Source organism: Falco biarmicus, chromosome 3 (genome assembly GCF_023638135.1).
Source record: "Falco biarmicus isolate bFalBia1 chromosome 3, bFalBia1.pri, whole genome shotgun sequence".
NCBI lineage: Eukaryota > Metazoa > Chordata > Aves > Falconiformes > Falconidae > Falco > Falco biarmicus.
The window spans coordinates 109,374,620-109,389,831 of NC_079290.1; the positions used below are offsets into that span (position 1 = coordinate 109,374,620).

General features: G+C 59.0%; 2 protein-coding genes across 3 annotated transcripts; one reads left to right on the top strand and one right to left on the bottom strand.

The window, feature by feature from the left end:
- Positions 1-3,088: 3,088 nt before the first annotated feature.
- C3H1orf50 (chromosome 3 C1orf50 homolog) lies at positions 3,089-7,068 on the bottom strand. Its single transcript, XM_056332556.1, has 4 exons — positions 6,909-7,068; positions 5,934-6,020; positions 4,680-4,811; positions 3,089-3,984 (listed from the first exon to the last, which is right to left on the bottom strand). The coding sequence occupies exons 1-4, from the start codon at positions 7,032-7,034 to the stop codon at positions 3,802-3,804; spliced, it is 528 nt and encodes a 175-aa protein (XP_056188531.1). The 5' UTR covers positions 7,035-7,068; the 3' UTR covers positions 3,089-3,801.
- A 65-nt stretch (positions 7,069-7,133) lies between these two features.
- P3H1 (prolyl 3-hydroxylase 1) lies at positions 7,134-14,675 on the top strand. Of its 2 annotated transcripts, XM_056332555.1 has the most exons (15): positions 7,135-7,711; positions 8,153-8,305; positions 8,511-8,700; positions 9,151-9,282; positions 10,549-10,688; positions 11,417-11,506; positions 11,627-11,679; positions 12,041-12,162; positions 12,357-12,484; positions 12,584-12,679; positions 12,789-12,939; positions 13,420-13,537; positions 13,720-13,795; positions 13,958-14,098; positions 14,178-14,675. In XM_056332555.1, exons 1-15 carry the CDS (start codon positions 7,223-7,225, stop codon positions 14,301-14,303), a joined length of 2,205 nt encoding a protein of 734 aa, XP_056188530.1. In that variant the 5' UTR covers positions 7,135-7,222; the 3' UTR covers positions 14,304-14,675. The 2 variants fall into 2 exon arrangements, 1 of the variants encoding a protein (XP_056188530.1); XR_008820909.1 differs by lacking the exon at positions 14,178-14,675 and having other exon boundaries at positions 7,134-7,711; positions 12,789-12,917; positions 13,958-14,021.
- Positions 14,676-15,212: the final 537 nt, after the last annotated feature.

Genomic DNA, 15,212 nt, shown 5'->3' on the forward strand with positions numbered 1-15,212 from the left:
AGCCCCCCGCCCCAAAGGCCAGCGAGCGTCGGCTCTGGGGAGCAATGGCAAGTGGCTCAGGCGTTCGGAGCATCCTTCTCCGCTGGCGCTTCGAAACGAGCCCTGGTTTATCTGCCCATCCAAAAACGGAGCAAAACCCACCCTGCCCAAGGCTAATGGTGTCAGAAGCACATCCACGTCTTCTCCTGCAAAAATGGTCCATCCCTGGGGATTTCGCAGCCAGGCGCTGCCTTCAGACCATGTTCACTGCTGCCCTGAGTGCTCATGAAAGAGCAAAAAGAGAGGAATATTTTCAAAATGCATTTTCAAGACAAAATCGTGAATGGAAATGAAGTCTTGCAGCAGACTGCTGATTCTTAACCTTTTTTACCAGGAAATGCATTGCAGACTGCAGCTGCGACAGCAGCATGAGCCTGCAGCCCCCAGTTCTGTCTTCGTCACCCCTTACCAGTTGCTCCTCTAAGTAGAGGGCACACGCTTGCCTAAATGAAGGGCTTGAAAAACATGCAGGAGCGAGACATGGCCCATATCTCACCTGCGGACAGCGTGTGCCCTCCGGCACCACGTCCCACTGACTCTACCCAGCTGCTTTTTGGATTAAAACCCTGCCCCGTTGAGCCAAAAACCCATCAAGGCACCGGCTCAGTAGAGGCTGAGCCAAGCAGATGAGATCATGAACGAGGAGTCCTCCACCATGCACCATCTCCTGGGCTCATGGACACCCATCCTCGCTGCGAGCGCTGCAGGAGGCTCCGGCTCATCTTCCTGCCACCAGCCCCATCCCTGCCCGCTTTCCAGAGGATGGGTTGCTCAGCTCTGCAGCAGCACCCTCCGGTATTTCTGATGCTGCCTCGGCGCTTTGGGTTTAATCAGAACAAAAACCAGCTGAGATGGTGACACTGGGCGAGCTGTTTTGGGGGGGAACAGTTCCCCCTTTCCAGCATCACCTCCCTGCACCGCAGCAGGACCATTTGGGAGCCACATCCCTGCTTCCCGCAGAGCAGGGAGCACCGAGCATGAGCCCACCGTCTCCATGTCCTGCCTCTTGATACCTCCTGTGTAATTTAATACAAAGCTACAGCCAGAGGTTTTGCTCTTCTGGGAAGAATCCAAGAAAAGGCTGGCTAGTGCCCAGAGGAACTGCAGGACACCGGCGAGTTGCGGGGTACGGAGGGTCAGGGGGGCTTGTTGGAGGTGTAGGAAAGCACACGCCAAATCCCACCAAAGGCCAGCGTGTGAAATCCCAAGCTAGAGCTCTACGAACTTCACCCCGATCCCTTCGTGCATTTCATTGTACGGATTTTAATGATAGGAAACAGAGATAAAACTGGGGCAGGAATCCCCTCTTCCCAGAGGAGCATAAATCAACACATGAAGGTCTGTGATGTTGCTGTAATTAGCACCGTGGCAAAGCCCATGCAGTAATTAACTTTCTCCCTTCCAACTTCAGATTTAATAACATGCAGTAAAATAAGACCTAGGGCATTGAAACAAGCAGGGAAAAACCCCATCAAATTAGACACTTGCGACTCGATAAGGAATTAATTATACTCTGGGCTAATAATAACAATCATACATTGCTTTTAATCTGCCCTTGTGCTCCAAGTGAGGGAGGGCGCACTGGGAAAAGGTGACTGAAATGTCCCGCATTGACTCCGAGGAGCAGGGCTCTGCCAGAGGCTTGGCCACACTGGGATGGGGCTGAGCTACCGCACCTGGCAGAGCTGGGAGAAGAAAATCTAGGACAAAAACATCCTGGGCTGACAGGGAGCTGTCCCAAACCGCCCATCCCTCTGTGATCCTAGCAGGGAACAGCTCTTCCCATGGGGAACAGGCGCTGCCAGCAGCCTCGAGCATCAATCAAGGCAAATCCCAGGGTGTGCCAGGGCTGTGGGGATGAGAAAAAGAGGGAGACCAGAGGCAGGAGGAGAGGCTGCACCCTGCCAAAGTGGGAATAAACCACAGCAATGGCAAGACCCAGTGATGGTGCTGGTCCCCAAGGGTCTCTTGGGGATGCAAAGAGGCCCTCCCCCACCTTGGCAGTCACTGCAGCACCCAGCCCAAAGCAGCAGGTTCTGACATTGAGATGGAGAGGCACAAGACGAGGGTGACCTGGGAGAACGTGGTGCTGAGCAGCCTCCTCTGTAGGACTCTGGTGGGGCACTCAAACCCCTCCCAGCTGCAGGTGAGGGCCAGGAGGAGCACAACCCTCTGGGGACTTGGCATAAGACGAACAAATCAATGCTAGAAAGGGAAGAAGGAAGTTTGGAGGAGTTAAGAGATTATTTTGAGACCGTATGCATGAACCGATCCAAGATTGATGCACAGAATTGTGTCAGGCATCACCCAGCAGAGCTGAAGGCAGCAGCGTCTTCCTCAGCAGTGGGTAAGGGGAGATGGGCAATGCCTGGGAAGGTCACTTGGAGCTGAGTGATTGCCTGGAACAAGCCAGCCCCCAGGAAGGTGAGCAACTGCTGCACCCAAGGCCATGCTGCGGGGAACAGAGAACACCACTCTTCCACCACCACCTCGGAAGTCAGGAGAGCCCGACCACAAAGGCTGGTGGAGGTAGAGCTTCTCGCTGAAGCCCAACTGCAACTGCACTTCGGTTGGGCTTCACCAAGAAGCACCACCTCCACCCTTGGTGTGCCCAGACACCAGGGTCACAATTCTCCTTCCACAAACGGTCCCCAACCCTTACAATGTCACCGGTGGAGGAGGAGGCTGCAGCCAGTGCGCACATGCAGTGCCTTGAGCAGCACGTAAGGTCACTACCTTGCCATCTCAGGGAGGTGAACAAGTCATAGGAGGGTCTGTTATATGCCAGGATCCAACCTGGATGTCTCCTTCTCCATCAGTACATTCCCACCTTGGCACTTTTCCGGGGAGCAGGCGAGCTCCTGGAGGAGCCCTGTGCAGCTGAGCTGAGGGAGGACACCTCCACAGCTCTGATCTTTGCTTCTCCCCAGTTCTTGGTAGAAAAAGAGAGGCTGGAGATGTCCTACCGGCTCCACGCGCCACCAAGTCTCCCTGGTAAAGCCAAAGGGATGCTTGCCGTGCAGAGAGGACACAGGGCTTGTCTTGGAGGTACATGTGAAATCAAGATCGGTTTATTTCCTCCACAGCTCTGGCACAGAGGCGTTCAGTGTTCCTGCACGTTCCTGTCTCACCCTGGCTAATCCGCTTAAAACTAAGGGCAACACACGAGGACTGTGAAACACCCACATTTTGAGGAGCACCTGAAGCCTGCACAGCACTTTTGAGGACACTCTTCCCAGAGAAGCGAGCTCCAGGTCACCTCATGTCCCAGACTCAGGGGTCTGGACAAGCTGCAATGCAGACCAACAGACTCCAGTCACAACAGACTCTTCTGCACAGGATTTTGACTGCTCTTCCCAGGCCAAAGAGCTTCCTAAATAGGTGCATTTTAACGAGAGGCAAAATCCAGCCTTGAAATCATTACCTGCTGCAGGTAGTCACAGGGAGGTACACCAGAGCCGAACAGGTAGGACATATTTTATAGCATTATCACACCTGCCCCGAGCAATTTTGCTTTTTGCCCCAAGCCCTCTTGGAATTGACTCCACCTATTATCCCTCTCTCGCTACAGCTTGGCATAAGTCGAAGAAATAAATTACTCAATTACCAGAAAATCCAGTAAGACTGAATGCAGAATTAGTCTCTTAAAGCACAGAGCAAGTACTGGCGGCATCAGCATTTTTGGTTCTTGGTCTCCTTCCTTGCCCTGCCTTTGGCAGCACGCAGGGACTCTACTCAGGAGGTCCTGTATGGTCACTTGTGTCACTTGGTCAAGCCCTGGAAGTTGGGCTCTGTACACGGAGGCAGGGCTGCCTGCCGGCTCAGCAGCTTGTCCAGGATGTTTATTTCAGCATCTCGTCTCTCAATGTCCTCAAATGGAGTCCAGGACATGTCGTGCTGGAGCTTATAGGCACCAAGAAATTCATGGGGACTGGTCCCCCATTCCTGAAGGAGAAAGGAGATATTCACATCACTGCTCAGTTTCCCTTGGAGCTGGGCTGCGCTGTCCCTCAGCCCAACTTCTGCCCGTGCTGGATAGCCCTACCACCTCTGAAGCAGTCCCAGCGATGTGACCATCCAGTTTTCTAACTTAAAAATAGGCTCAACTACCCTGAGTCTAGGACTCGGTAGAGCTACAAGCACTGCTGACGCAGGGAGGCTTGGGCATACAAGATCTCCCTGACCTGCACAGAGCTTCTCTACATGCTCTGTGCTTTGCTCTGAAGCCTTCACCCTGCATGTAAGAAAATGGGTGGCCTGGAAGGAGGATCATCTCTCTGAGATCACCCCTACCAAGCTGCAGACAAACTCACTCCCAGGGCTGAAGCACCAGAGGAGACAGTACTGCCAGGCAGGGAAGGCCCTGGGCACGTTTGCAGTTCTTTATTTCCAGAGAAAGCACTGCAGGAACCGAAAGGCAGAATTCAGGACCAGACACCAAAGGTCTTCTTGCCCACCATCCGCTAAGAGAACTTCATGATACGGTTCTTACACCAGCAGAGTAACTCAGACCAAACACCAACTGAGCAGGGGCCAACAAACACCCCCTCGGTGCTTTAGTCTGAGCTCAGAAGTACCCAAGCACCAGAAAAATGGGGGGTTTCCCCTCCATGCTTCCCCAGGGGCTGTAAACCACCCACCTTCGGAGACAGGATGGAGAAGTATCGCTGACCACTCTCCCGCCTGTACATGTAGTAAATGTTTCCTGGCTTCTTCACAAGGTTGCAGGCCACGTGGTGCAGGTCAGCGTCTCTGTTAGCTTCATCCAAGACCTAAAAAACCCCAAATTTAAAATTTCCCCACTTGAAATAAAATGACAACATGCTACTGCCTCTCAGCCAGAGCCCAAGATACATCGCTTGACACACCACTTGCAAGGCCTCATCCTCCCCCGCGCACATCTGACTTCAAGCGGCACATCTTTACTTGCCCCAGGAAGGAGATACTTTCCAAAGAGAGAAAGTTTTCTCCAAGTTTCCCCTGTCAGCTGAACCTCAGAGCTCCTGCAGTCCTCTACGGAGGTGGAGATAGCTCCAAGCATCAAGGACCTCTTCACCACAGCCCCAGAGTTCACCTCCGTGCCTGACCCCACCATGTGCTGGACTCGTTCTTTGTCTCCCTATGCAGCTGCTGGACCCCGGGGGCTTCCCTGCTGCCATCCCCAAGGGACGGGACAGCAAACAAAGGGGGAATTCATCTCTCCAGCTCCACCAGCTGACTGCGCCACAGCTCTGGCTCCACCAGTTAATGACTACATGACGTAGTGGCCTTGATGGCAGCAGGCCAGTCACAGTGACTGGCAGATCCTTTCCCACTCAGGCTCCAAGATTTCACCCCCAAGGATGAAGTCTGAATTGAAGAGGACAGCCGAGCCTTGCTGGGCTTGTTGCCAGGGCCACCTGCTCCAGCAAATGAGCTGGGACAAACTGGAAAGCCAAACCCATCATCAGGTAACAGCTCATCTCCCCTAGGGACTCAAAATATAGCCAGAGCCACCACCTGTCCACCCCACTGTGCCGAGTCCTCCTGGGAGCACAACACACACACTACAGTGACAGGAGTCATCTGTCCCCAAACTAGTCATCTCTCTGTCCCTTCTGACACCTGGACTGCTTCTGACTAGCCACCGTCTCCTCTGCCATAACAGAAGTTCCTCTGATGTGCAGAGGACTCGGGGAAAACACCACAACCAACCTTCCCCCCTCCCCAGCTGATACCAGACAATGAACCCTCCTTGTTTCTTCACCGAACCGTCTCTGCTTGTCTCCCAGCCATGACTCACATCCAGGCCATGACTCACATCCAGGCCGCAGCTCTCTCAAGTGCTTGGAGAGCTCGCAAGCCCCTCGCAAGCACAAGGTAACAAACCTTCTGCCCAGCAGATGCACCCTCACCTTCCGAGCCTGCTCCTGCAAGTACCGGATCTGCTCGGCGATGACGGTCAATTTATTGCAGGCGTTCGCTCGGATGAAGTCGTCTGCCTGTGGGGAAGAACGAGGTTTGGTCCGGACAGGGGAGAGCCGCGGCCGCTCGGATCCTGCCATGTGCATGCCAGTGCAGCAGCGGTGGTGGCCTCGCTCGAGCCTTTAATGGGGCTGTGGGTGCTGCAGGAGCTGCCCCACGTGTGGCTGTGGGGCAGCTGTGACACCCCACACGGTGGGGCAACAGCCACGGAGGAGAGACCAGGCACTGGGAGCTGCCTGAACATGCTGGGTAGCAGTGGGAGCAGTAGGGTGTACTGGGAGGCACTGGGGTGGACCAAGAGGTAGTGGGATGCACTGGGAGGAGGCAGGACTCAGGGAAGCATTTAGTTGGACTGAGAAGCTCTGGGGGGCGTACTGGACTGAGAGGTATTATTGGAAGGCAATAGGATTTACTGGGAGGCACTGGGGGTGACAGGAGAACATACTGGGAGTCGCTAAAGGGGCAACAAAACGTATCAGGAGGTGCTGGGATGGAGTGGGAGAGCAGGCGGTAGGCCACGCTGAAGACACTGGGGTGGACTAAAGGCAGTGGGGCATGCTGCAAGGCAGCAAGCTATACTGGGATGCACTGGGAGCTTACTGGGACGTTCTGGGAGTCACTGGCGGGCAGCAAGACGCGGCAGGAGGCACCGAGGCGCAATGGGCGGTACCGGCAGCATGTGGCGCACTGGGGAACACTGGGGCGCACTAGGAGGGGACGGCGGGATACGGTGGAAGGCACCGCGGAGCACAGCGGGAGGCCGTCGGGGACAGCGGCGAGGGGCGAGATGTGCTGGGAGGCACAAGGGCCGCCGGCGGCTACGGAAGCCCTACAGGCGGCCGGGAGGGAACCGGGACACCGGGTACGCTGCCTCCGCCGTCCCGCCGCCGGGGCCCGGCCCTCACCTGCTGCACCTGCCGGGCCAGGGCCACCAGGTCCCCGGGGTCCCCGAGGCGGGCGGCGCGGCCCGCACTGCCCTCCACCAGGGCCAGGCCCACGCCATGGGGCTCCGCGCCACCCTCCGCCGCCATTACCGGGCCGCTAAACCCCCCCTCTTCCGCCCGGCGAGGAGCGACTTCCGCCGTGGGGCGGGGCCAGGGGAGGTGCGGGCGCTGATTGGTCGGCGGGCGGGGTGCGGCGGAGGGGCGGGGCGAGCCGCGCTCCGGTGCCCGGTTCGGGGCGCGGCGGCGGGGGCGCGCGCGCGGCCCCGGGCTCGGCCATGGCGCTGCCCGCGCTGCTGTCACTGCCGCTGCAGCTGCTGCTGCTGCCGCCGCTGCTGCTGCTTCTGCCGCGTGCCGCGACGCCACTGGAGTCGGTACCGGGGTCGGTACCGGGCGACCCCCCGCTGCCGGCCCAGTCCCCGGATGCTCTGTTCGCCGCCGGTGCTGAGGCGTACACTCGGGGCGACTGGCCCACCGTGGTGCTGCAGATGGAGCGGGCGCTGCGGGCCCGGGCGGCCGTGCGCTCCCGCTTGGTGCGGTGCCGCCTGCTCTGCGCCAACGGCACGGCCGGACCGGCGGAGGGCACCGGGCCCCAGCTCGAACCGGTGCTCCGGGACCTGCTTTTCTTCCGGGGGCTGCTGCGCCGCGCCGCCTGCTTGCGGGGCTGCGGGCCCGCTGCGCCCACCCGGTACCGCCTGGGCGACGAGCTGGAGCGCGAGTTCAGCAAGCGCAGTCCCTACAACTACCTGCAGGTCGCCTATTTCAAGGTACGGCACCGGCACCGGGAACGGGAACGGCCGAGGGGGGGGGTGCCGTGACCGGCGGGACCGGCAGAGCCCCCGGGAAGGGCAGCGGGATGTCCCGGGGAGGGATGGGCGGGATGCCCGGAGGGATCGCAGAACCGGGCGGGGGGTGGTGGGATGGAACCGGGGAGGGAAGGGGGGTCCCGAGAGGCGGGAGGGGCCGGCTGTCTGCGCCGAGGGGGGGGGGGGCGCCGAACGGCGGCCCCGGGCCCTGCCCGGCCCTCCCCTGCCCCCCCCCCCGCAGTGCCACGTCGGAGCTCGCCGGGGCCGCCCCCCGTCCCCGCCCTCCATCCCGGCTGCGGGACCCCCCGGGGCCACCGGGATGCTCCGGCGGGCGGGAGTCCGCCCGGTACCCCTCGGTAGCCCACCCCGTGGGGTCTCACCTCTGCTTCTGGTGCCACCCAGCTGAACCGGCCGGCAGCGGCGGCGGCAGCGGCTCACACTTTCTTCATGGCCAACCCTGCGCACCAGGAGATGAGGCAGAACCTGGAGTACTACCAAGCCATGGCGGGTGTCCGCCAGGAGGACTTCACCGACCTGGAGGCCAAGCCCCACCTGGTGAGACACCCCCACCCCCCCCAAACACCCATCAGCTGCTGGACCCAGCCAGGTCCCACCACTGCTGTTGGCTTGGCAAAGCTCATGAGATGCCACCTGGGTGCTGTGAGGTCCATCCTGGGGGGGTGAGGCATCCCCGGGGGCTCCGTCAGGGGGAGTGGAGTCTTCTGTCCCCCCCAGCCCCTCGTTTCTCATCCCTCCGCAGAGCGAGTTTCGGCTGGGTGTCCGGTTTTACACGGAGGAGCAGCCGGCTGCCGCCATCCTGCACCTGGAGAAGGCGTTGGAGGAGTATTTTGTGGCAGACGCCGAATGCCGCGCCCTCTGCGAGGGCCCCTACGACTACGAGGGCTACAACTACCTGGAGTACAACGCGGACCTTTTCCAGGCCATCACAGGTGGGATTCACTCAAGCTGTGTCCCCGTCTCAAGAGTTGGGATGATCCTGGAGGGTGGTGGTCCCCAAAGAGGGCAAACCCCATCTTAGGCTTCTCTAGGAGCGTGGCCAGTAAGTGGCAGGAGGTGTTTGCCCACGCTTAGCGCTGGGGGTGATGCCCAGGAACCCCCCAAATTCCAGAGGGATATGGAAAAACAGGAGAGGGGCTAGCGGAGGGTCACCAGGATGCAAGGATGGGAGGCTGAGGACGGCCATGCCATCTCCAGAAGACGGCACAGCCCCATCACCGATATGCGGAGGTGGGCAACCACCATCCTTGAGGGCTTCCATCACCAAAAAACTGGCAACAGCCCCGCTGTGAGCCGGAGATTGGAGTGGAGGCCCCCTCAGGGTGCTGTCCTCCAGCCCTTGGGTGACCACGAGTGGTGACCTGAGGGGTTTTTTCCAACAGATCACTACATGCAGGTGCTAAGCTGCAAGCAGGGCTGCGTCACGGAGTTGGCCTCACCGCCTGGTCAGGACAAGCCTTTGGAGGATTTCCTACCCTCGCACTTCAACTACCTGCAGTTCGCCTACTACAACAGTAAGCAGCTGGTTGCTGTGTCCTCCGATGGCCATCGGGGCTGGACGTCGCGTTCTGCAGAGGCAGAAATCAGAGGTTCACCAGATGGGTTGGGGTTGGGAAGGGACCTTCAAAGATCATCTAGTCCAAGCTGAGATGGAAGGACATCTTGCACTAAACCAGGCTGCTCAGAGCCCCATGCAACCTGACCTTGAACGCTTCCAATGATGGGGCATCCACAGCTTCTCTGACTGTCCTGTTCTGGTGTTCCACCACCCTCAGCGTAGATTTTCCTCCTCTTGGCCAACCTAAACCAACCCTCTTTCAGGTGAAAGCCATTGCCCCTTGTCCTGTCGCTACAAGCCTTGGTAAAAAGTTGTCTCCATCTTTCTTGTAAACCCTCTTTATAGACGGAAAGGCTGCCAGAAGGTCTCCTTAGAGCCTCCTCCAGACTCAACAACCCCAGCCTGTCCTCAGGGGAGAGGTGCTCCAGCCCTCAGATCATTACTCTGGCCTCCTCTGGACACCCATTTCCCCAGTCTTTACTGATACTGGTGGAGAACCTTCCACTTGACCTTGTTGAACCTTCCACTTGACCTTGTTGAACTTCACGGAGATCTGGATCTCGCTGCACCAACCCTCCACATCGCTTTAAATGCTCAGTTCCCAGGCAGCTTCGCTTTCCAAGTGAAATAACAGCCTGGAGAAACATATTTTTCCTTTTTTTTTTCTCCCAGCTATCCACCTCTTGCTCCAAACCACAGAGCCACCCTCCCCCTCCAGAACAGTTTTGTTATAACCCAGGCAAATCCACCCTTTTTTAAAAATTATTTTATCTTTTTTTTTTATTCACCTCCTTAGAAAACTATAAGCTGTTTCTGTACAAATTTCTCCAAAAGGAGGAGGAGGGAAAAAAATGAAGTCCAAGAAGATTGAAAGGCTGGAATTCTTGGCGTGAAAATGGGTCGGGATGCTTAAGTGGCTGAAAATTGGGAACGGTCGGCTCTTGCTGCCTGGAAGTAGGTTCAGGATGTTTTCCAAGCAAGAAAATTACCCAGGCAGCCTCCCCGATTTCTGGCGAGATGATTTCTGGAGGCAGGAGAGTGTCTTGGACTCTTAATTTTGCCGTTGTGGCAGCAGTTGTGTTTGCTTCTGGGCATCTGCCCTCCTTGGGAGACCCTTTGGAGAACAAGAAGGACTTTCTTTCTTGGTTCTCCTCCGTATCCCTGTTTGCTCCGTCTCAGATGCTCTTGGACGCGCTGTTAACGGCCCCGTTTCTCTTTGCAGATGGGAATTATGAAAAAGCCATTGAATGTGCCAAAACATACTTGCTCTTCTTTCCAAATGACGAGGTGATGAACCAGAATTTGGCCTATTACACCGCCGTCCTGGGGGAAAACCTGGCAGGACACATCCGACCCCGAGAGGTGAGCAAGGAGCTGGGGTGAGCCCTTGCAGGGACATCTTTTCCCCTCCTTGGAGACCTTGGCAGAGGTTTTGGGGTCTGCTTTGGATGGGTCTGCTCTGGGCAAGCCACCCTTTTTGGTGGCAAAGTGGAGAGGACTGGATGAAATGCACGACCCAAGAAGCTAGAAAATAGCCGAGAGACCGAAAAACATCCTTGGCAAAATGTCTTTGGCCAAGTGAAGGCTTGGTGGCTTGCCCAAGGGGACCAGCTCTTGTGGGAGAGGGCTGTGAGAGGCAGAGGGACAGGCTTTTTTGGAGGATCTGAGCCCGCCTCTGTGACACATTCCATAACGGAGGTGAAATTGCTGAAAAAGGAAAGGATTTGGCTTCAAAATAGCTGGATCCGGACGCTCGCGTGCTGCCTGGGAGGTGGTGGGCAGGGATGGAGGTCTCTGCCCCACGTCAGCTGGAGCATCTTCTAAAGAGCTTCCTGCAGGAGGGATGTGCATGTGCCTCTGTCTCCCCCGTCCTCTCCCCAGGACTCGTCCACGTGGGACAGGGAGGTTCATGCAAGATGGGGAAAGCCACTCGCTTCCCGGCTGCCAGAGGGACCGGGAAACCAGGGCTGTGGGTCTGGAGCGAGGACTGCGGGAATGATGTAAACCCTGCGCCCTCCCGCCCTCGCTCGGGGTCTTCCCAGAGCCCTTGTGCCATGCCCTCACCCTGCCCCCTCTGCCCCTCGCCGCAGGAGATCCAGGCATACCACCAGCGAAGCCTGATGGAGAAGGAGCTGCTCTTCTTCAGCTACGATGTCTTTGGCATCCCCTTCGTGGACCCGGTGGGTGGTGCTGGACCAGGCTGGTGGTCCAGCATGCAGTGGCCAGATGGATGGGGCGTGAGGGGTCTGCATCCCAGCCAGATCCTCGTCCAGCTCCTGATGTTGTTCTTCTGGCTGCAGGACACTTGGACACCCGAAGAGGTGATACCAAAAAGGCTGCGAGAGAAACAAAAGTGAGTGCTCTCCCAAGCTGATGGCCAAGCCAACCCAACGGGGGCTGACGGGACGTACCCCTCTTTCTCCATGGGCTTTGGGTGAAAGGCCATGGCCATGGAGCTGCTGCCAGGGAGGGGGGGGTTGGTGTTGGGGCTGGAAGAGGCTGCTGGAGGGCAGAGCTTTGTTCCCTATGTGATGGGGTGGTGGTGATGGGCATGGGTAGGTCATCCCAAGCAGCTTGGGGTGAGGGATGCGTTGAGATGACTCTCTCCAGCCTTGGGCTTTGTCACCGGCCCCTGGAAGCAACTTGTCCTGCTGCCCCTCGTTCCTGATGTGGGGAAAGTGGGGCGGTGGAGCTGATGGCTGCCGCGTGCCCAGGGTGGAGCGGGAGACAGCAGCGCGCATCTCCGAGGAGATTGGCAACCTCATGAAGGAGATCGAGACGCTGGTGGAGGAGAAGGCCAAGGAGTCCGCCGATATGAGCAAGTTCATCCGAGAAGGTGTGGAGAGCTGGGAGGGGAGGTGGGATGGGAACCTCCATGTCCTCTGCTGCCATGCCAGCTCATGGTCCTTCCTGCTGCCAACTCATGGTCCTTCCACATGGGTGGTGGCAGGAGCAGGTCCCAGGACCACAGCTTCTCCCAGGACTGGTGGCACCTATCCCCACCTCCTCCTGATCCTGTTTGTGCCACAGGTGGCCCTTTGGTGTACGAAGGAGCCAGTGTCACCATGAACTCCAAAGCTCTGAACGGCTCCCAGCGTGTCGTGGTGGACGGAGTCCTTTCTGCCGAGGAGTGCCGGGAGCTGCAGAGACTCACCAATGTGAGTGGGGGGACAGCGGGCAGGGTGGGACAGGGGGTGCTGGGGGGCCCCGTATTGCAGCTCACAAGCTGGACCGGTGGCACCGATGGGGTTTTGCAGGCAGCTGCCTCGGCCGGGGATGGCTATCGTGGGAAGACATCTCCTCACACCCCCAGTGAGACCTTCTACGGCGTGACCGTCCTCAAGGCTCTCAAGGTGAGGGTGGCTGTGGGGAGCAGGGAGGAGCAGGCTGTGGAGACAAGGTGGGTGGTGGTGGTTGGCCAAGCCACCTGGGGCTGAGCCCATGTCCCATCTGTCCCCACAGCTGGGCCAGGAGGGCAAGGTGCCCCTGCAGAGCGCCTACCTCTACTACAACGTGACGGAGAAGGTGCGGCACATGATGGAGTCCTACTTTCGCCTGGAGGTCCCGCTCCACTTCTCCTACAGCCACCTGGTATGCCGCACGGCCATCGATGGTGAGCATGGCCTCGGAGGAGCACAGCCTGAGGAGAAGCAAGTCTCCTTCAGCTTCTTGTCCTGTCTGGGTCCCCTCCAACAGCTGGGGTGGTCTGGGCTTGGACCTTGCCTTGGAGACCTCCTTGCTGCTCCCAAACCTGCTGCTTCTCCCTAAGCCGGGTTTGGGAAGATGAGCAGCTCCAGTGGTTGCCCCCAGCGGGGCAGGTGGCTTCGTGCCACGCAGGGTTCCAGCGCTTGGAGGCGGTTGGGATCGGGTGCTGGGAGAAGCTGGAATTGGAAGGCCATGGAGATGCCATGGGACAAGTCAACAGAGGCTTGTGCCACCTGAATGGCCTCTCATAGTCCACGCTCCAGTGAGTGGAAGGGCTGTAGGCTACAGGTGACTTTCTTGTCACCTCCAAGCACGTGACGCTGGGGGACAGACCCTGGTCCTGCAAGGATGGAGTGGTCCTGATGTGCCAGGTCTCGTTCCACCCTAGAGAAGCAAGAAGGCCGGAGTGACAACAGCCACGAGGTGCATGTGGACAACTGCATCCTCAACGCAGAGGCCCTGGTGTGCCTGAAGGAACCTCCAGCCTACACCTTCCGGGATTACAGGTATCAGTGGTGTGTCCCCCACGAGGGCACCGTGGCTTGGTGGCACCTGGGTTGGGAGGACAACCCAGCCTGGGCTCTCCTACCTCCGGCTCTTGCCATGGTGTTGGGGGAGCTCCAGACCCACCTGCTTGCCGGAGCTATGGTGATGGTTGTCACCTCCGCTTGTCGCCTGCTTCCTTCAGCGCCATCCTCTACCTCAACGGGGACTTCGAAGGAGGAGCCTTCTACTTCACCGAGCTGGATGCCAAGACCGAGACCGTAAGTAGCTCAGCTCCTCGAGGATCCCTGTGCAGCACCAAAGCCACCTCCTGCCTGCTGGGGAGGTCCCCTGTGCCAGCCACCGTGAGGGATGAGCTTGGGGAGGGACCCACTCGCCCCCCTCTTGTGCATCCTGACGGGGGGGTCTCCCACCCATCGCAGGCGGAGGTCCAGCCACAGTGCGGTCGCGCCGTGGGCTTCTCCTCCGGCTTGGAGAACCCCCACGGGGTGAAAGCCGTCACCAAGGGCCAGCGCTGCGCCATCGCCCTCTGGTTCACCCTGGACCCCCGGCACAGCGAGCGGGTGAGCTCCCTGCGGGGCAGTGGGTCTGGGGGGGGGAGGTGTCAGGGGCCGCGCTTATCACCATGGGTCTGCCCCACAGGAGCGCGTGCAGGCAGACGACCTGGTGAAGATGCTTTTCGGCGCAGAAGAGGGGGATTTGCTGCAGGAGACGGAGCCGCAGCAGGACCCGCCGGCTGCCCTCGCGCTGGGGAAGGACGAGCTGTGACATCCCAGAGCTGTGACATCCCACAGGCACCGGGACATCCCTGCCGGGACCAGCGATGCTCAGGCTGGATGGGACCCCCCTCTGCCCCCCGCCGGCGTGGGAAGGGGATTTGGGGGATGCCCTGCACCCCGCTGCAGATCTGACCTGGGGGTATCACAGGCGGAGCTGACCTGGGAGTATCACAGAGACTCTGGGGCGGGGGGGGGAGGTGACATGGGGGACAGGTGACATGGGGGACAGGGGAGGGATGCTCTTTTCAGGGCGAGGACCCAGTGCCACCGTAGCAGACACGTGCCTTTCCGCTCGGCTGAACCTGCGGCTATTTAAGTGCCTTCTGCAGAAAATGGGTGAATAAAGGTGGGTTTTTTCTAAGCTGTCACTTGCTGAGTGGGGGGCTGAAGGATGCCCCCCAACCCCTGCCCTCTATGTCCTCTGGCCTTGGGACACATCCTGCCCTCATTCCAAGCATTTTCCCGAGGGTTCTACAGCCCTGCAACCCCAGGAGGGCGTTTTGTGGGGACAACAGGGATGCTTTCGGGGGGCGAGCATCTCCCGTGGGTGCCAGGGGACTTCTTGGCAGGGGCCGTGCCCCCCCGCCCCCAGCTGCACCCCGGAGCATCCCCTGGCCCCTGCAGCGTGGGAAGGGACCCACAGCTTCAAGGGGGAGGCAACCGTCCTTGAACAAGAAGGACATTGAGCGTGGCGGCACCCCCGGAACAGGGCATGGAATTGTTCATGTCCAGCCCCAGCCATTTCCATAACCATCCCGGGAATGCGACTCCGTAAATCCTGCCCCACGCCACCGGCACCCGCTCCCCCATAATACCGGGGGACGGCGTCGGGCAGGGCCCGTGTGGCATCCCGGTGGGGGCTGGGGGCTCTTGGGGATGGGGTTCTCCAGGCTGGTTG